Genomic DNA, 21,030 nt, shown 5'->3' with positions numbered 1-21,030 from the left:
TTTTGACTACATAAAAAAGTGAAATTGCAAAGAGAACCTGCAGAGCAAAAATTATAATTTTGCGTGAAGAAAATAAAAGAGCATTTTAGATTTATTCAGCATGCATTTTTTTTTTAAGATTCAAGATGTTAAATTAAAAAGTACATATGTGAATGCTGCATCTGAGAGGGAAAAATACTTTAAATGACTTTCCATATGAGATACATCCACTTTGAATTTGAATCAAGTTTTTTCAAGATATATTAATCAGTTCATCGTCATCTTTATTTTTGACATCCGTTCGAAGAACGAGGCTGATCATGCCAAGCATTTAAGGACAACTCTCGAGGTCTTCCGTGTGAAGGAGTTGTACACCAAACAACTAAAGTGCGAATTCTTGTATGGCAGTAGTTTTCTTGGGTTACATGATTTAAAACGAAGGCATACACCAAAAAACTGAAGTGCAAGTTCTCGTTTGACAGAGTAGTTTTCTTGGGTTATATGATTTGAAATGAAGGCATTCATGTGGATTCGAGCATGTTGATGCGAGCAGGTCGGATAGATGCTGGATATAATCGTAGTTTCATTTAAGAGTTTTCTAAGATTCTGAATAAATAGAGTACGAAAAACTGTCAAAATATCAGTGGCAACCAAAAATTCGAAGAAAATACGATTTGATCTCCCTGAGTTTATATACAAGTAACATAATTATTTCACAGGAAAAACTCATTTTTATTGACCACGTACATACATTAAATTTGTGTTAGGTCAACATAATACACAAATACCATATTAACTATTGTATCAATGTTTGACTAACATGGCATCTAATCTCCTCTTTCTTGCAGCGTGTTTTAGTTTCTCAAGTGCAACAAGCCCCACTTGCCTCACTCTCTCCCTTGACAGCCCTATCCTGCACAAGACAAGTTATGGACAAAGAGGAGTGACTGGTTAGATTTTGAAGGGCGAAACTTGCTAAACTAGTAGAGGTATCACAACCCAGTTGAATCCACCCATTATACGAGCATGCACGTACCGTTTGCTAATATCTTCCCAAGTGAGACACTCGCCATCTAGGCCATAGTAGAGCCTAATGATATCTCTCTCACGTTCCCTCAACGTCGAGGATATGAGCTTATGTACTTCATCCTGCACAATACACAACCAAAGAGACACATTTCTTTATTCCTTTTGTTCTGCTACATTGTGTTTTTGGGTTCTCAGGAAGATCCCATCTCAATCTTTTCAAAGAAATCATACATAGACACCTAATTTCAGGTCAACAGACACAGTTCTTAGTTATATATACATTTAGAAGATACATTACTTTTATCTCGTCCAAGAGGATTAATCATTTGAAACTGAGAAAGAAAACATTATGTATTTTATAGAGCCGAAAAGGTTAAAATGTAAAACATGTTGAATTGTAATCATATTCCAGAGAGTTTATCTTAATACCTTAAGGGCCCATTCCTCGACTCCGAACCATGGGTTATTCTCGACATGATTATCTGCAATGAACTGCCAAGGGAGATATTGAGCCACTGCCACAAAATGCTTATGGATTGCCTATGTTTCTTGAAGTCGAATATGAATATAAAATTCTTATAACTTACACTATGAAGAGTTTCACCAGGAAGACCATTTAACGATGGGAACGCTTCCCTGTCAAGAGAGAAAACCTTGCTGTTCGCCTGGAAAAACAAATCCTAGATCGGCATTAGAAAGAAATATGCACAAACATCATATTCATAAATCATAATGCATATATGGCCTGCTTATTACCTCAGTGGCATTTCTGACTTTTTTCTGAGACATTTGAAGAGTTTCAGCAATTCTCTGAACCATGAACAGGGGATACTGAGAATTCGTTTGATCAAGTTTTTTTCCTTAAAAAAATAAAAGATGAAATAAACTTACATCTACTGATGGAGCAATTCCTCTCTCTTCAAGTTTGGCTTTTGCATTTCGAATTAAACTCAGTCTTTCGTGTAAATGTGTGGGCAATCTCAGGGTTCTTGAGTTCTCAACTAAAGTTCTTGAAACACCCTGGAAATGAATGATAAAAAAGTATGTCCTACCCCATTAAGTTTTAAAAGATCTCAATATAATACTGTGTTTTTCAGAAAGACGCTCAAGAATCATAGTTAACACAATAGAGCATAAGTTATGCTTTTGAGAAAACAAAACAAGTCAAATTATTCAACCAATATCAAATCATTTACGAAGTATTACAAAATGGAGTGAAAAGAACATAAATTTGATGTCCTTTGTACGGCCATTAGCAAAAATTGCTAATGCAGAGTAGCGCATTGAAAAAACACCAGAATCTTCGGTAACCTTGAAGATAAGAGCTGAATATGAAAAAAAAAAAACCATTTTCGGATAAAAAAAAATACATACATTTGAGACTTAATTACTTAACTCTAAATATTAATTTGGGTAGTTGAGAACAGAGGGAAAAAAGGAACTTCTAAGTATAGATATAACCTGTCGAATCCACCAATAAACATAAGTTGAGATCTTAAATCCCTTAGAAGAATCAAATTTTTCAATACCCCGGAGAAGTCCAATCAGACCCCCCTGCAAATAATCAAACAAACCTTAATCTGCATCACTCAATAAACACAAACACTAGGGCACAAACTTGTCGCCACATGAATTTTCTTTAAAAAAAATCACCTGAATAAGGTCAGCCATTTCAGCTCCCATATTATCATATCTTTGAGCAATAGACATGACAAGGCGGATATTGCTCATTGCTAGCTTCTCTCTTGCCAATGAACTCTCAATCAATTTTGACTGTAAATGAGCACGACTAATCTTTAATGAACTTGCTAGCTGCTCGGCTGAAGGCTCACATCCCAATCTTGCTGTCAATCTGGAAATATTAAGATCGTAAACATATTGGTACGACCATAAATGGACAGTGTAAACTTCAATTCCAACTACCAAATGTGTATTAACTGGAAAGAAGTTCGTTCTTGAGACATCAACATTCGTAGTTTGAGGACTAGTTTGAACTGTGAAGCAACCCAAATGTACGAGTGAATCATGTCCCGCATAAACAGCTATAAGAGACAGTAAACGAATTGTTGTTTGCCAACAATACCCTCCTAAAGATTGATCAATTTTCAACTTATTGGAATCGGACATGTCATATTGCTTTTAACATTAACTATGATATCAAGATTCTGCCGTTATGTTAAAAGATAGAGCCACTGACAGTCATGCAAGGTGAATGTGTTAAGCCGTACAACAGCTCGTGCCCCACATATTGATCGTTATTCCACGTAGGAAGTCAGAAGTGATGGCAAGAGCAATTGTTGCTGTCTGAACATTTATGAGTGAAAACTGAAGTACTGGGACGATGAAACAAGATGAGATAGCTGAGTAAGCGAGAGTGAGTACCTGCACTTGTGCTCTTCTAGAAAAAGACCCACTTTGATTTTTTTTGAAAGTAGAACAACTTCTTGATGGGTGAGCAATTCATCATTCAAAACACTACCCTTTCCATATCCTTTCAAGCGATTCTTAAGCAGATCTGGACTGATAGTGGAACTAAACGTTTTTCTATTAGTATGATATTTCTGGCCTAAAGCTTTGCTCCTAGAGTCTATTCTGCGGCGTCTGGCAGATGTCCCAGAACAAATGAACTGCATTTTCTTGCGGTGGGGTTGTTTGATTTCTTTCGGTAGAGCAGTTTTCGTGGTTGTCGTCCCAGCTGTAAGATTCCACTGCTTCTCAAGCATAGACTTTTGCAATAAGAGAATGGCGTCCACTAAATACTCAGGAGGATCATCAGAGTTTTCCTCGTAAAATAGGCTTGGTTCTAGAGTAGTCGGATCTGAGGCAGTCTCTAAATGCTCCTTGAGTGCTCGGATAGAAGGCTGAGAGGGTGGTCGTCCACTGGAAATGAAAATGGGCGACTTTTTGGTGTTGATGGGATTCTTATTCGAACCAATCTGATCTGAACCGATAAAAGCTGACTTATCAGGAAGATCGGAGTGGTGGTAACTGTAAGTACTGAGGAGCCTTTTACCAGTGCTGAGTCCAACAACAGCAGCAGTGGCCATAATTAAGCAGGCGCTGCTACAAAACCCACCCTGGATTCCAAAATCAATTATTGATTAAGTTTTCCACACAGTTATATCTAACCCGAGAATCTCCCATCAATTATACAATAGCAGAAATGTAATAAACTACTACATTCATGCATTATCTTTACACATGTAGTACATAGATTGTCAAATTCTTTATGGATGCAGATAATAATAATTTGATCCCCAGATATTTCCACTCTTTACACAAATCAACATAAACGTCAGATTTATCAAAGACACTAACAAGTAAAATGGTACAAACCAATGCCAAGCCGAGCAAGAACCATGAACAAGATCACATGATATTACACGTGATATCAAGAAAAGAAAGAGTCTTTTCCTCTTACCTGTGAATCAGAGGCACGGAAACCAAAGGAATTGTTAAATTTCTATCTGGGCCGGTGTTGAATTGCGAGAAAAACAACAGAATCAACTCAAACTCGGATGTAAATACTTGTGCATAATTAGAATGGATATATTATATTATCATCATAAACTATGGAGCTAGGGACAGAAGGGAGTGTGGGCGGATATCCCACAGGCTTACTCCGATTGGTTGGTTAACAGATTTGGTCCTGCTTTGGGTGGTTTATAGCCTTCCAAATTTACACACTCTCACGCACCGCCATTCACACACACATGTGTGGTATATATATATATATATATATATATATGGTGTGTTCAATAAAAAAAATTCAAATAATGAAGCAGTTTTTTTTATATAAAAAAAATGAAATGAAATCAAATTTAGTTAGCAAAAAGATTTTATAATCGAGCATATAAATGACGATTAATCTAATTTAGTTTTTTAAGATTTTTAAACACAACTAGCTCCGTTTTTTATAAGTTTTCTTGTGGTGGAAAATTAAAAATCAAATTTAGATTTATATAAGTAATTTAAAAAAATAAAATTTGAATTTTAAAATTTTAAATGCATTAAAATTTGAATTTGAAATAAATAAAAATCATAAAAATTATGAAAAATGTGAAAAATTAAATGTTGAATATAATAAAATTTTAAACACCATAAAAAATATTAATATTAAAAAACATATAGTATGAGAATGTAAAATCTAGATGTTACACATCAAGTTATTTGTTTATATTAGACTCAAGTATTAATTATGTACATTATAAGATAACAGAAGTTCCGGGTTTAAAAAGTTAAAAATATGCATGCATGTTTGTTACCTAAAAGTGAAAAATAAAATTATAGCCAAAATGTTCACCAAAATCTCATCTGATTCAGACTTTGACTTATGAATTTAATTTGTAGACCAGTTCTCGTAGTTTTGTATTGCATATTGAATCATTTTATTTGAATAACTAAACTAATAGATACGTCCAAAATATCATGACTGCTCCATTCAGCTGATTGTTGTTTCTATTTCTATCTGCTCAATCATGCGGCTAATATTTCACATAGATAAAATTCGAACCAACTAAGCTGTTGTGAAATGACTTGTGTAATATTGAGTTTTCTATTCATTCGTTTTTGGTTGCTTGTCATTTGCATCAGCGAGTTGTGAGATATCCTCAAAATATTGCAGTTCGTCATATTTTCAATTTGTATGATTTCGAGTTTACATATACATATATTGTTAGAGTAGGTGCCCGTCGAGCCAAGTGTTGGTCGAGGGTTCATGATTAAACTCTATGTATAAACAGTCTTCATTTTAATAATATTTGAATTTATTACTTTGGCACTTCTTTATCTGTATACCCATGCTAGTTGCATAGATAAAGCCCTTGAATATACAAATAGTAGAAAGAATATGAGATGCTCATATGATGAGTATCATGAAACTCATATTTGTAATACTGTATATTCTAAACAGTTCCTAGTCGATTCAGCCGCCACTAAGAAGGATATAGGCCGCTCGAGTTCGAGACTAGTATCTGCGATGTGAGTACCATGTTTCATTGGTAGGGGACATTGTGATGTCCGAGCATGTAGATAGGTGCTCCTGGTAGAGTGCACTGAACAACCCTCCATAAAGAACTTTTCAAGTGGTTCTCACTTATCGAGTGAAAAAGTCCTAGTTTATGGTTGTACACCATTAGTCCTTATGACCCGGGATAACATTGAGACTCTATGTGCTAGAATTACACTTTGACTTGTTTACCGACTCTCATGGGGTCATCAGGTGGCAAGGTTGGGTGTTCTGTCGAAACATATAGGAGTCGATGCATTGTAGTCAGGGATTCACCGCTTACCTACGGGTATGGATATCCTATGTGTTTTTCATGTATATGTAGTTTGAAATCTCTGATCAAAGTATGGTGGTAATTATGAAAAGGGTTTCATAGATTACACCATCGATGCAACTACGACATGACACATAGTATCGATTCATTGACAACTCTCGATAAACCAATGGTTGTCGAATCGGTCGGGATATATGAGTTGAAGGGACCGTACTGTACGCTAACCATAAATGAATGGTTCTTGCAGGCACTATCATTTGATACCTAGGGAATCATGTAAGCGATGCTGTTAGGCGTTTAACATGATTGGTTGGGTACTATCAGACTTAAGTTCTGACGTTCTTGTTATCAAGGAGTTGATAAGTAAGAATGGAGCAATTGGGGTATGCTCATATAAGGACATGTTTAGTCCGAATCACATGGAGATGTGAACCCACGGCTGGTTGTATCAATGAACCATTGAGGGCCACACAGGTACTAGCTTTCTAGATCCCGTTGAGAAGTAAAAATAGTTCAATGTGTTGAACGGCTTATAAATGAGTTTATAAGCGTAGAGAAAAATAGAAGTATGACTTCTACGAGAGAAATGTAATTTTTAATTTATGAATGTGTTCCTAAATTAAAAATAGGCCAAGTGAATAATATACTTGAAAATTGTGATTTTCATAAACATTATTATGGACTAAATTAAATTAATTCAAGTGTTGAATTAATTTAACACTAGTGGGCCTAGTAGAGTCCAAATAATTAAATTAATTCAAGTGTTGAATTAATTAAACACCATTGGGCCTTGTAGAGCCCAATTGGAAATAATTATTTAACTAATAGGCTTGAATAAAATCAAGTAAACTATAAATGGGCTCAAATATGTTTGAGACAAATTTAAATAGTCCATGGGCTTTGTAAATGTTACAAGCACACTAGGTTTTGCATGCTTGGGAGGTGAAGGGGTGTGAATACTTTTGATTAAAATATTGCATGGCATGCAACTTTTTTGGATCAACTTTTTGCACTACCAAGACAAGTCATCCTCCCTCATTCAACATACTACTTGGCCGAAATTTTGCAACTTTTTCTCTCATTTTTTTGTGTTCTTCAATTGTTGAAAACACTCACTTCTCTTTGAAAAATCCTCTTAATTTTCTAGTGCAAATTAAGAGGGGATTAACCTAGCAAGTGGTGGACCTAATTTTTGAAGGAAGGAGAGCTTGTAGACTTGTCATCCTTGAAGAGCCAAGTTGTTTACAACTTGGTTGGTGCCATTCATTAATCTCTTGAGATTGATAGGTAAATTCTAAAACACCCTATGTATGATTTTTGGTGTTTTATTGTATTTGCTATACAATATCATGAGGTGGCCGAAAATTATTTCATGAAAAATCAAAATTTTTAACTTCCGTTGCGCTTCCGGTCACCGTAACCGATCCCCTATCATATATATATATATATATACCAATATGTTTTTGTTATAAAATTATTTATAACTTATATATGTACATCTTATATTATAACATTATTTATATATTATAACACAAAAACTCATATTAGACTCTCTGACGGATTAATTTTGTGAGTCGAATCTCCTATTGATCTCATCCATGAAAAAATATAGTTTTTGTGCTAAAAAAGTATTACTTTTCACTCCAAATATAAATCAAATCAACCTGTTTCGCGCAAATAAATATGTGGGAATGTTCTATAAGAGACTTACAATTATCATAAAGCAAATGTCAAAGATAAGTTAGATAACCTAAGGGTCAGTCATTGTCAGAAAAAATGTTTATGTACTCCTTGTGAAATGCACACTACTTGTCTTTCTTTAAAATATATTAGAAAATTGTATTTATTTATTTTCCACTTAAGCATTCGGCCGAAAGTGTACATAAATGTAGTTTAAAGTACATTTGCACCATTTAAAATAAACCAATCAACTATTATTTGAAAATACAAAAGAACGCATTTAAAACATAAATTAGTAAACGTCAACCAACCCTAAGCTAACATTATTTCAAATATAAACTTAACTCGAACATCCTCTTAAAAATCTCTCAAAAGCACAATAAGTCATAAATTCTTTAAAGTAGCTTAAATTTTAAACATAATTTTTGCGGAAAACTAGCGACGGTCTTCGGGTTGTGTGCACCTTCAGTCCAGCTAGTTAAACCGTCAAATCCTCGATAAATATCAACATAATGCTCACCTGCATCAATCACACCAAGTGAGTCTATTTGTTGGAAACTTAATTTTGGAAGTTTGACAAATATAGCGATTAAAGATTGAACTAACTGATCAAGAAGACTGAATAGAACTGATCCAAAATATATGCAAAATATATTAGTTGCCTAACTGAATATTAGTGCGCAGACAAGACAACTGAACTAAGCTAACTGAAATGTGTAGTCGACTGGATGATCAGGTGGAACTGATCAGTCTTACTGCAATCAATTGTGAGCTATCAGCTAGTTCCATCGGCTCTGTCAAACTGAGAGTTTGACACGTCATCAGTTAATGAATGTAACTATCAACCGACAACTGTACAAAAGCATACTGTAACATATAGTGGGAACGTTGCATATCAGCAATGATACAATCTACGACTGTCAGAAGAATATTGACGTGGTAAATAACAGATAGAAAGATTCAAACACATTCATTGTTACCGTTAGAAGCAAATACTACAAATAGCCATGAAGAGCAACTAAGAAAACAAGTGACACATAGAACCAAGTTTCTATTCTTTTGAAATTCTCACTAAGCTTTCTGTTCATACTCAAATATTTCAAAAGCTCACACTTAGCATATATATTCATAACATTCAAAAGCTATACATTGAGCTTACAAGCATAAACAATATCGTTGTATTATTCGATCTTAAAGAGATCAATTGTGTAACATCCCAGATTTGACGACTGTCCTCACTGTATCAAAACGGGTCTTTCCAGCGTGCTTATGTCCTCAATCACACGCACCCTGGGAAACTTACCAGGAGGTCACCCATCCCAAAATTGTCTCAAGTCTAGCACGCTTAACTTTGGAGTTCTTATGTGATGAGCTACCGAAAAGAAGATGCACCTTCGTGATATGAGTAGTACATATCAAATCTTTTAAGTCATCTTCAACTGTACAGTCCATTATATTGAACAGTCTCGGAATCCCTCTCTTTCCGGTGTAAGAACGGTTCATCCATGTTCCCTCCACCTAAAAGCCTGCCAGGAGCCGCTCATTGTCCGTGCCACCTCATGGCACTGGCGATCACCCCCCGCCCTCTTCGGCCCCGGGCCTCACATGCCCACCAGCTTCCGCTTGGTTCGTCCCCGAACCACACCGTACTCGGAGAGGTCGGCTCTGATACCAACTGTAACATCCCAGATTTGACGACTGTCTTCACTGTATCAAGACGGGTCTTTCCAGGGTGCTTATGTCCTCACTCACACGCACCCTGGAAAACTTACCAAGAGGTCACCCATCCCAAAATTGCCCCAAGTCAAGCACGCTTAACTTTGGAGTTCTTATGTGATGAGCTACCGAAAAGAAGATGCACCTTCGTGATATAAGTAGTACATATCAAATCTTTTAAGCCCTCTTCAACTGTACAGTCCATTACATTGAACAGTCTCGGAATCCCTCTCCTTCCGGTGTAAGAACGGTTCATTCATGTTCCCTCCACCTAGAAGCCTGCCAGGAGCCGCTCATTGTCCGTGCCACCTCATGGCACCGGCGATCACCCCCCGCCCTCTTCGGCCCCGAGCCTCACAAGTTGTGCTAAGTAGTTTCAAATCAGTTGAGAACTGATAAACTGTATTTAAACTAAGAGTTTCAGTTTGACATTGTTAAATCCAAAACTGAAGGGGGGGGTGTCTGTATAAGTCTTGTATTGATCAAAGTCTTTTAGTGAATATCATATTTTATAGATAGAAGGGGTGACGTAGGAGTGATTGAAATTCCCGAACATCCATAAATCTTGAGTCTTTAAATTTCAGTTATATTGTGGGGCCCTTAGCTCCTAATCGTTATTACAACATAATCTGATTAGGGTTAACTAATTACAGCGGAAAACGAGTTTATATTTTCTTTACAATGAGCCCAAAATATTTTATTTGAATACTAAAAATAGTATTTCATCTCACATCATAAACATGCCCACACGTAATCAGATCCAAATCACATACAAACAACTCATATCCTCGGGACATGCCCCGGTATATAGATACATATATATATATACTGGGAACAAAACATAAAACCTCAGCTCAAACTATGACTCCCTCCAGAAGTACCATCTCCGGCCTCCTGATATCCTGGAGTACCTGCCATTGTCCACACGCAAAGACAACAACAGCCCCCCCTTGGGGGTGAGCAAAGCTCCGTATGGAACAACCATCATATATACAACAGATATCTAAACGATGATATATGATATGCAATGCATGTATGTCATGGAGGTATCAGGTCAAGTGCCCATCCACTGAGCACATGTCATAATCAAACGAATCGCTATCCAATCAATGCTCGAGCTGGCACACCGACCTCAATTAGGGATACTCGTATGATATCGTCGACAAAGCGCCATCAAATCCCAAATCTCAATCAATCGTCGGGGCCACAAATGACTATGCTTTAAGGGTCATATAATACCAAACATAGCATTGTGTTCACAAACCTCAGAATCCAATCAAATCATATCAGGGTATTCAATGATCATAGCTCAACGTGCATGTCATGTATCGATGTATGCATCAAACGATGTGTGTTAACAAAATATTTATTTTATACATCGATATTCCAATCACAATGTCATGTATGCCACATCAAGTCATCACATAAGGCATATAGACACATATTTCCAATCAATTCAATCAAACATATATCATATAATACAGATACATGTCGTATGTTACCTGGTCGCAACATACCTCAATTCTTCGTTCCAGTCGATGTAGCTTGAAGATATCAGTATAATAATTTATCTACATCAATAACATACTCATTTCAATCAATAACATCATTCAAAATCGACAATATAAGTACCAAATATCTTTTGAAACTTTAAAAATTCATATCAAATCGAAATCATAATATAATTCAATTCCGACTTCGAATACGAGTTTTTTGTCGGTTATTCTACCACATATAAGAATTTCGACTTCAAATACATGCTATTCCCGCACTTTAATACTTAGAGCTGCTGAAACTAGAAGAAACTTACCTTTAAAGGAAGCTCTCGACGCGATGATTCCGAATATATAATTTGTTTCGCGTTTGGACAACGTTTCGAAGTCGATTCGGACGAAAGAAATTGAATTTCCAACTTTTCTCTCGAAGTTGCTGAAAAGGAAAGTGAAGAAGGAAAGAAGAAAAACTTATTCTTATCTCCACCGTTATCGCGCTCGGGCGGTAGAATTCTCGCGCCCGAGCGCGAGACATTCTGTCCCCGAGTGTCAATTGCACCGCGCTCGGGCGGTCAAAAACTACCGCTCGGGCGCCACACGTTCTGTACAATTACCCAACTTTTGGTACACTGGCGCTCGGGCGGTTATTTTCTACCGCTCGGGCGCCAGATGTTCTATCCAAAATATTGGTTTTGTATTGTATTGGCGTCCGGCTTCTCCACTCGAGCTCTTACAACTTCAATTCTGTTAATTAATCAATATCTAATACAATATTTCATTATCAACACTTATTTTCTCACTTTCATTGTCATGATATACCTCATATACATAATCACATGACAATTTCATGAATTATCGATAATCAACATAGGATTTACGATAATACGATACACGGTCCTTACATATATTCTATCTGTCAGTCAGTTTATTTCTGCACTTTCATAATTTAACTAATTGATATTGACATAACAAGATTCCCGAGTTTAAGTTTATCACTAAACTGACTCATTATTTGAAAATGTGTTATAATTGTTGAGTGTTTTATTCAACCCCCCTCCCCTTCTAAACACACTTTCATCTACCAATCGATCATATCACTATTAACTGAGCAAACCTTTACCATGATAGCAAGTAATACATATACATCCACATGCAACAGTGAAATACTTTTAATAAAATAGCTTTTCATGAACTTTAATCATTTTTCTTTCATCATATACTTTTTTCTTTTCATCATATACGTATACGTTTATCTTTTTATTGAATTCAGGTCCTCGATTGTGATTTTCGTATTAGTTGTAGGTCGATGGATCCATCTACGTATTACCACGGTACCGGACAACGGGGACATCATCGACACTCTCACCCGTCAAATGAGTCTTGGCCTTACATATCATCGTATTAGTCACAATCAATTCACCTCTTCAATTTTTCATATTTCCATCATTTATAAAATTCATGAACATATAAATCATTTTTTAAACCAAGCATGCAACATGTCTTTTAGCACTAACGTTTCATAAAAAAAATCCATAAACATTTGAAATAAATATTTTAACATTTATTGCAGCATTTAGAGCACTTCTAGGACATCTAACATTTTCTAGATGCAAAATGACGGTCATTTTGCCCTTGAAACCCTAATTTTCGTAATTTATCCTTAGACATTAAAACGGCGATTCAAATCATTCCAAACTTATCACGACACCTTAAAATATACCCATAAATATTTTTTAGACATAAACTTAAGTTCCTCGACTAATTTTTTAATTTGTATTTAAACTTAGACGTACATCTCAGTTTTAACCCGAATGGACTCGAAACTTAACCAAATCTTATCAAACTTGAACCATAACTTATTCCCACATAATCATACCATATTCAACCCAAATCATACCAATTCCAACCTTTGAACAAGCCTAAACCACTAGTGAAAATTCAACCATTCTAGTTTCAAACCTTAACTTGACCATCCCATGCAACCTTCGACTCTAGCCCTTAACCACTCGGTCCAGACCCTAATTGACATCCTAAGACCTTGACCACACCCTAGAGACCCTACTGGAACGATCCTACAACAGCTAGCATGCCACAGCCACCAAGCCGTCCCCTGCCATGCGCGCGACCTCCCTTGAACCATACGGCCTCTCCTCCTTGCACCAGCCTCCCTTCCAGCCAACTAGGACCACCGTGCGGCCCCTTATGACCCCTGGACACAACCCTTAACCACGACCGAGCCGCCCCCTTCAAGGAACCTCAAGTCAAAAACCCTAGGACTGTAGAATCCAATATTTTCGTTCATCCTCTTACCCTAACCTTTCAAGCCCTTAAACATGCATCTCATGACCCTTAAAACACATGGAAAAACGTCTCACCTAGTAACCCTACCATTACAGCCCCTTTGTGCATCATAAGCAAGAGTTTTAAAAGATCAAAAATCTAGTTTTATCATGTTTATGCCATAAAAACGAAAATAAAAGAAGTGTATCATGTTTTTCATGTAATCATGTAACAAAACATATAATATGGTGTGAAAGATGAGTGAAGGAAGATTAAGGCGTGCCTTTGCGTATGTCACGCACGAAAAACAACTTGCGATGTAGGAACATTGACAAAGAAACGGAGGAAGAAGCTTGCTGAATTTTTCTTCAAACTTGCGTGAATTTCTTCCAAATTTTCATGTAGTGTGTGTTGATGAAGATTCCTAGTAATCCTAGGTGATGAGCCTATAGTTTGAAGGAAATAAAAGAGCTTGGAAGCTTGATTATTTGATATAAAACACATGATGCAAGCTTAAACCCATTAACCTAGTATATTAGGCTCATTTAGGGATGACAACTTTCCCCACGGGTTTCGAGCCCCGCGGGTAATACCCGAAACGGGGATGAGGATCCCCGATTTTTTCGGGTTCGGGTTCAGGGATTTTTTTAAATCCCCGATACAGTTCGGGACGGGTATGGGATTATAATCCCCATCCCCGAATCCGTCCCGAAAATAATATCAATAATAAAATAATAGTATTATTAGTATTAATAATATAATAATATTATTATTTTTTAAAATAATAATAATATTATTATTATTAATATTGATATTAATATTAATATTAATATTAATATTATCACTAATAATAATAGATAATAATAAATTTATGTTGGAGAAAATTTTCGAATCCGACGTCGTCTTCTCATATTAATATTTTTGAAGCGGGAAAGAGGATGGGGATGAGAAATTGATCCCCGAAGTTTCGGGTTTGGCGATTCCTCGAACCCGAAAAAACGGGGATCGGGGCGGGTATGGGGGTGGGGATGGAATTCGGGGACGGGGATGGGGATGGCAAACCCGCCCCCGCCTCGTACCATTGTCATCCCTAGGCTCATTAAGCCCATTAGATAATATTTAAAATATTTTGTTTAGGAAAACTTCTGAAAATATTAGCCGAGTTTTTAAAAAGTCTCTATTTTCATCAAAAATTGAATACCGGTTTAAAATACGACTAAGCGCGTCAAAACACCTTAAAAATTTCCATTTTCAAAAACACCATTTAAAATATACCATATATTAAATAATTTAAAAAATCATTTAATAAAAATATTTTCCTTTATATGTCACCGGTCTCCGTTCCTCGATCGCATCTTTAATAACCTTTAAAACACAATTTTATGCATTCAAGTAGAAAATCATATTTTAAACATGAAAACATGTCTACCACATTTAATTGATATATTTTAAAACACATAAGAAATTTGATAACTTGCATGTATGTAATTCACGTGAACCTTCAATTTTTCGTGATGTTATATACCTTGATTCACAAGAAAATTTTTATACACTCTTTGGGCCCACGTATCTTCTTTGAGGTGAAAAATAAGTACTAAACATTGAATATATTAGGGATGACAAAATGCAACACGACCCGTCAATCCGACACGACCCAACACGAAAAAAATCAGGTTCGGGTTGGGGTTTTTCGGATTCGGTTTGGGTGGGTTCGGGTTAGTACCAGGTTAGACTGATTTCGGGTTGGGTCGATTTTTTTTGAAAATATTACCTATATTTTTATATATTGTATGTTTGAACAAAATTTATTGTATATTTATATGATAAATTTTCATCATTTAATATTTATTTTGTATGTTTTTTTATTTTTTTAACATTTGTTTATTTGATTTAGTAAATATACTTTTAATTTTCTACAATTAGACTTTCAAATTTAAATCGGTTATTTTGTGTTTAAATTAAAATATTATTATTATTTTTTAATTTTTCGAATTTTTTCATTAATTTTTTTTTAAAAAAATAAAATTCGGGTTAGGCGGGTTAGACGGGTTGAGTGGGGTAGACGAGTTCGTGTTCGGGTTGGGGGTTTTCGGGTTGCTTTCGGTTTGGGTTGGGTTCGGGTTGAAAAAATAAAATAAAATTGCGCGGGTTGACCCGAAACCCGACCCGATTGACACCCTATAATATATAGTAGTTCGGTGTGTAAAAATCTTTGACCTATATGTGTTTTATATTTCATCTCTGTAAAAGTGTAAATCATGATTTTATATCTAATTTGAATCAATTGATAACATAAAATAATATGGTGATTTAATATTTTTTGCACCTAAAAAGCTTCTTAAATTAGAGAAAAATTGTTAATTGTTTTGCACTTAAACATGTATAATAATTGTAGATATTAATAAAGGCGTTCTAGTTTTATATTCAAAATCTTATTCTTTAATCAGATCCAAAATAATTTGTATTCAAACATCATATATTAATATCATATTTGTAATATTTTGTATCGATTTTAATCCATGAAAAGACTTGTTGGCTCAAAGGTTATAAAACGAGTACAAATAATATAAATAAAATTAATATAATATTTTAAGAAATCCATAATTAATTAATATGCAAAAAGAGGAAATTTTGAATATATCACCCCAACATCGTCAAACTCCAATCGAAGAAGCAACAAAATGGAAGAGGGGAAGCTTTTGATGCAGCAACAGCAGCAACAGCACCAGCACCAGCAGCAACAGCAACAGCAACAGCACCAGCACCAGCAGCAGCAGCTTCTGCTGCAGCAGATCCAGCGGCGGAACGAAGCCGTCGCTCGCTTTCCCTCCAATATCGACGCCCATCTCCGCCCGCAGCAGGCTGTGCTTCACCAACGTCCACCTCCACAGATCCCTAATCATCCGACCCCTAACCCTAACCCTATCCCTAACCCTAACCCTAACGCGAATGCTGCTGCTGCTGCTGCATCTGCTAATTCTAACACACCCCAGCATTTCAAGGCATCTCTGCAACTGTCTTATCAGGACGCCTGGCGAGTCTGTCATCCCGATTACAGCCGGCCTTTCTCATCCCTCGAGGACGCGTGCCACAGGTTCTCTTCTGTTTCCCCTTCTAAAATTGGTTTTACGATTTCGTATATGAATTCTCTTGCCTGTGTTGATAAACAATGTCACTGGTATTTCGATTCTACGTGGTTTTGCTGTTGTGCGCTTCAATTTTTAAGTGCCATTTTTGGTTTTGAACAACTCGTCCTCTTATGTGACCCGATCGTATTACTGTCCTAGGAATTTGATTGTTCTGATTTTAATTTCGTCATTTACTGCTGGCAGTCCCGATTAAGTTTCTGTGTGGAGGCAAAAACGGAAATGTTAAAAATACAAGTGAAAATAAAATAGAAATGAAAATTAACTCCTTGCTTAAGGATCAATGATGTGTTCTAGCTTTGTTCATAAGCCTTTTGCTCGTGTAAAATGGCTGGGAATTAGGCGTCTGCTGAGACATGCCAGTCATGAGGAGTTGGACTCAACTTGTTTATGGCCATGCTTGACCTTTTACATAATCTTTCAAAGTTCATAAGTCGGATTGCGAGCTTTTTTTCTTTATTTTTATGTTCAATATATGGTGTATGATCGATATTGATTCAACATTATATATTTTACTATCAACTAAATTAGTTTTCATGTGTATTCGACTTTGTCCTTAAAAATTCGATCCAATCTTCTTTTCAAAATACTTTGTTTGATATGCTTATTCGCACTTGATAGTGAATTATAATGATAATCAATTTACTCGATGAGTAGCTAGCTCAAGATTGAAAATTTTTAAGTCTAGATATTAGTATAAAAATTTTAAAAGCTTGACTCGAGCTTGATTGTTTTCAGTGAGTTAGTGGCAAGTGGAGCAGTTGCCCCTACCTTCTCTATCTTCACATTCATAAATTTTCTAGTGCGAGTCAACTATTTACTTGACTTGAAGCAGATTATGGGAAGCTAAGCTATGGTATACCATACAACAATGAGAAGTTCCCTTTGATTCATAAATTTTTTTATGACCTAGAGCCGATATCCACAGTGCCTTTCGTCTTTTTCTGTATCATCTGGCCTATGGACTGAACTTGCCTAAGTCTCTATTCTATTGCTGCCTTTACAAACAAAGTATATTGTTTATATGATTAGCTGAACCTTGCTAAATTTTGTGACTTGGCCTAGTTATAAAAAGCAGTAAAAACCAGGTGGATTTCTCAGGAGTTTTGTCTGACAGGGACAAACTCTTTTTTTAATGATAATTGAACACATCAGTTGCATCATCTCGATTTCTCAAGGAAAAAAGGTCTTCCGTGGAATAGAACTGTCCGACATAGTTTTTATGTGTTCGGTTACCGTTCCTCGATATAGTGAGGAGTACGTTTGCTGTGCATTTAGAACTGTTGAAATTCTCTAGATGGAATTTTTTTGAACTGACTGCAATATCTTGAATTAGGAGTTGATACTTTCTGTTGTAGGGTGCTGGTTGCAGCTTCTTTTTATAACTTCTCTTCTCTTGAATACGATGTAGGCTATTACCATACCATGTGGTGGCTGACTATGAAGCAGAGGAAGATGACAAGATACTAGATTCAGACAGTACCGGTCAAGTACTTTCCCGTTCTCAGCAATGGGACCATAATATCGCTGCCAAAGTTGCGGAGTTCACCACCACATTTGAGAAACAAGTCCTTGCATTCAACATGATTTACCGTAAGCGTGGTCTTGGGGAGTTTCGAACTGAGGAGAAGTTGATGATGGAACAATTTCTTTTGAATGAAGAGAAGCAAGCATTATTCGAATTGAAGGCCAAAATGGATTCTAGACAAAAAGTCAGTCGAGAAACTCACGAGGCCAATATGCGAATGGCTGCCATGGTTCAAATGGAGCAAGCTCGTGCAGAATCGCAGGCTCATGCTGAGATGATGGCACGACCCCCAATTCGCGCAAGTACTATTGGCAGTCGAGGTGGTAATATCTCATCACTCGGCCCTGACATTGGTGGTGGGCAGGATCAGGACGACATGATCAATGAAGATGATAAGGAGCCATCCGAGGACTTCTTGAATGATGACGAAACCGAAAATGGAGACACATCGATGCAAAGCGAGTGGCATGGGGAAGGTAAGTTAGATTTGAATGCAAGATAAGTATTTGACATCGGAGAAATACTTTTGTCGTACTTTTTTTTTATTATCTATGTAGGTCGAATGTTTTATGAAAAAGGATGGCCTATTGTCATCATGGAGATCTAGCAAGGAAGACTAAAACTTGAAATTTTTAAAACGAATTAAATTGTACTAGTATGTTTTAGTGCATCAAAAATAAATAATTTTGGCCATAAAAAATAGTTAAAACGAGAAGGGATACGATCACACATGATGTCAAATACGGTTTTAAAAAATACAATCTAATTAAAGTATTGATCATTGATCTAGTTTTTTTTCACTAAAAATCCCTAATAAAATTTAATATTTTATGTTCGAATAAATTGCAAGTGCTCAGATCAGTTATAGTATAATGTATTAAATACAGGATTGTTCCACATAAAATCATACCATTATTATTTTCAAAAATTGATCTTTAGTAAATTATAAAAGATATTTTGAAATTTTTAAGTCTAAATTGCATTCAAAGTAAAATGGAATGGAATTTGTTGTAAATTTTAGTTCATCTACCCCTCGTTTATGTCAATTAATTAATCTCGACAATTACTCGTGTTTCAGACATGATTTCAAAAATTATTGACACTCTATCAAGCTTGCAAGCACGATTATGGAATCTCTTTGCTTTCAACTTATTTTACTATCATTATCAACGTGTATTCAATTTCATGTATTTATGCAAATCATAAATCAATGAATTATGCCATTCGTTCATATTGCAAACTATTTTTTCAAATTCATTCACAATATATAATATTAAAGAAGTTAACGTGAAGTCGAAGATTAAATTAACTAAAACAACACATTGAGGGTAGGGTTCTCTTAAATCCCAACAAATACAAAAAGTTAGCTACTAAACGACACCATCAAATTATCAAAACAATGTTTTTAAACTACGAATACTAAAAGAAATGAAGAAGAAAGAAAACGATGTATGAAAATCCCAAGTTTTTCGCTTGCCTTCTTGACTCCAGGCGCTTTTATCTCTACTTCTTTTGCTTGTGACCGCTGAAAAGTGATAATTTCATCCAATATTTTGAGTATTAGGCCGCTTTCATCTAATTGTGTCCAATAATCTACCAAAGAAGGAAAGAAATAGTGTCGACAATTGTAACGTACCGTATTTTTAAACATACTTAAAATTTGCGGAAAGTAAAAATTTTTCTTAAATAAGTAATTTTCTTCTAAAATGTCATAAAAATAAAATGCTTGAACAAATATTTGAAATGTAAACAAACTTACAATGAGTACTTGTTTAAACAACATAAACTAATTTCAATAAAAATCAGAGTAAACAATTTTATCATGCATAAAACTCTTGAACTGAAGCGATCCTCGGGGGTTAGGCCTCCGCACAGTCCGAGCCAACTCACTGATCCCGACCTCTCGTCTCTTCAAACTCGTCATCACCTGCATTGATCAAGTCTAGTACATAGATAAACTGAGAATAACAAGTAGTACATAATAAAATCACATGCATTTTAAAGTAGTCCATACATACTTAAACACTGAACGTACTTACATAAGCATAGACGTGCAATCATTTTATAAACATTTTCATAAACGTGCTTGCATCGTACAAACTAAAACTTACGTAATCATCATCATTTTGCGTAGAGATATGTTTCAAAGCAAGTGACCCATAGCATAGTGCGCCTGATCAGACTAAACCACAGTACTGGGTTGACAGGGATGTCCACTACCACATACATAAGATCTCCAGTCATACTTTAGCGGATATATTGGTCTCTGGTCATAATTTACCGCTTTCCAATCCTGATCAAAACCCGATCATACTTTATCGGGTTGGAGACGTCCCAGAAAACGTTCTCCGGTTTCCAAACTCGTTCATAATTGGTCACAAGACAATTAGCATACCTAAAAAACATAAAATATTTTTTTTGGCACGTCGAGTGTACTTACATAGCGTTGCACATACTCACATACAAAAGCCTGACCAAGAATTTTATTTTTTTCCCCAGAAGGCTTGGCGATCGGGCGGTAAAAACTCACGCCCGACCGCCGCCCTGCGGCACACGAAAAACATTTTTTTAAAACATCACAGTTTGAGCAGTCGCACGAAAATGATCATAACTCACTCGTCTCTTGTCCGAAAATTACGAATTTATTGTCAAATCGAAGGTATCGAAAAGTACTACTTGAAAGTTTATCCAGAAAACTGACCAAAAATTCGCAGCATTCAAAATGATAGCAAACTCGGTTTTTGAGATCTAAAAACTTGTTCAAAATCGTTTCAACCATTTTTTCTCAAACTTTGCATAACGTAACCAATTTTTGCACACAATATGAATCAAAATATTTATTACGACAAGATCGATGCAAAAAAATGAAATAATATGCATGCCTTTGCGTCTAAACA

The 21,030-nt window shown here is 35.8% G+C and overlaps 2 protein-coding genes across 5 annotated transcripts in view; one reads left to right on the top strand and one right to left on the bottom strand.

The window, feature by feature from the left end:
* LOC142532799 (uncharacterized) overlaps nt 1–18,791 on the top strand; it is a 32,029-nt gene extending 13,238 nt beyond the window's left edge. The window contains exons 1-3 of one of the 4 annotated variants that reach the window (XM_075639265.1): nt 16,102–16,178; nt 16,230–16,553; nt 18,017–18,791. In XM_075639265.1, coding sequence (XP_075495380.1) covers nt 16,141–16,178; nt 16,230–16,553; nt 18,017–18,635 — 981 coding nt within the window. In that variant the 5' untranslated portion in view covers nt 16,102–16,140 and the 3' untranslated portion in view covers nt 18,636–18,791. The other 3 variants (XM_075639264.1, XM_075639263.1, XM_075639262.1) reach the window with 3 other exon arrangements.
* Nucleotides 626–4,670, bottom strand: LOC142532931 (RNA polymerase sigma factor sigA). The gene is made up of 10 exons (XM_075639480.1): nt 4,430–4,670; nt 3,391–4,085; nt 2,662–2,860; nt 2,470–2,562; nt 1,900–2,028; nt 1,765–1,818; nt 1,596–1,673; nt 1,438–1,500; nt 1,016–1,128; nt 626–892 (listed from the first exon to the last, which is right to left on the bottom strand). Exons 2-10 carry the CDS (start codon nt 4,053–4,055, stop codon nt 784–786), a joined length of 1,503 nt encoding a protein of 500 aa, XP_075495595.1. The 5' UTR covers nt 4,056–4,085; nt 4,430–4,670; the 3' UTR covers nt 626–783.
* Nucleotides 18,792–21,030: the final 2,239 nt, after the last annotated feature.

This window comes from Primulina tabacum, chromosome 18 (assembly GCF_025594145.1).
Source record: "Primulina tabacum isolate GXHZ01 chromosome 18, ASM2559414v2, whole genome shotgun sequence".
NCBI lineage: Eukaryota > Viridiplantae > Streptophyta > Magnoliopsida > Lamiales > Gesneriaceae > Primulina > Primulina tabacum.
This window is presented reverse-complemented; position numbering and strand designations above follow the sequence as displayed.

What these genes read in the sequence shown, in the direction of transcription:
- LOC142532931 (XM_075639480.1), bottom strand. Translation starts at nt 4,055, where the DNA reads ATGGCCACTGCTGCTGTTGTTGGACTCAGCACTGGTAAAAGGCTCCTC. An exon ending in AAGTCAGAAATGCCACTGAG is followed by an intron (nt 1,674 to 1,764) that starts GTAATAAGCAGG and finishes TTGTTTTTCCAG; the next exon opens with GCGAACAGCAAGGTTTTCTC. An exon ending in CTGGTGAAACTCTTCATAGT is followed by an intron (nt 1,501 to 1,595) that starts GTAAGTTATAAG and finishes CTCCCTTGGCAG; the next exon opens with TTCATTGCAGATAATCATGT.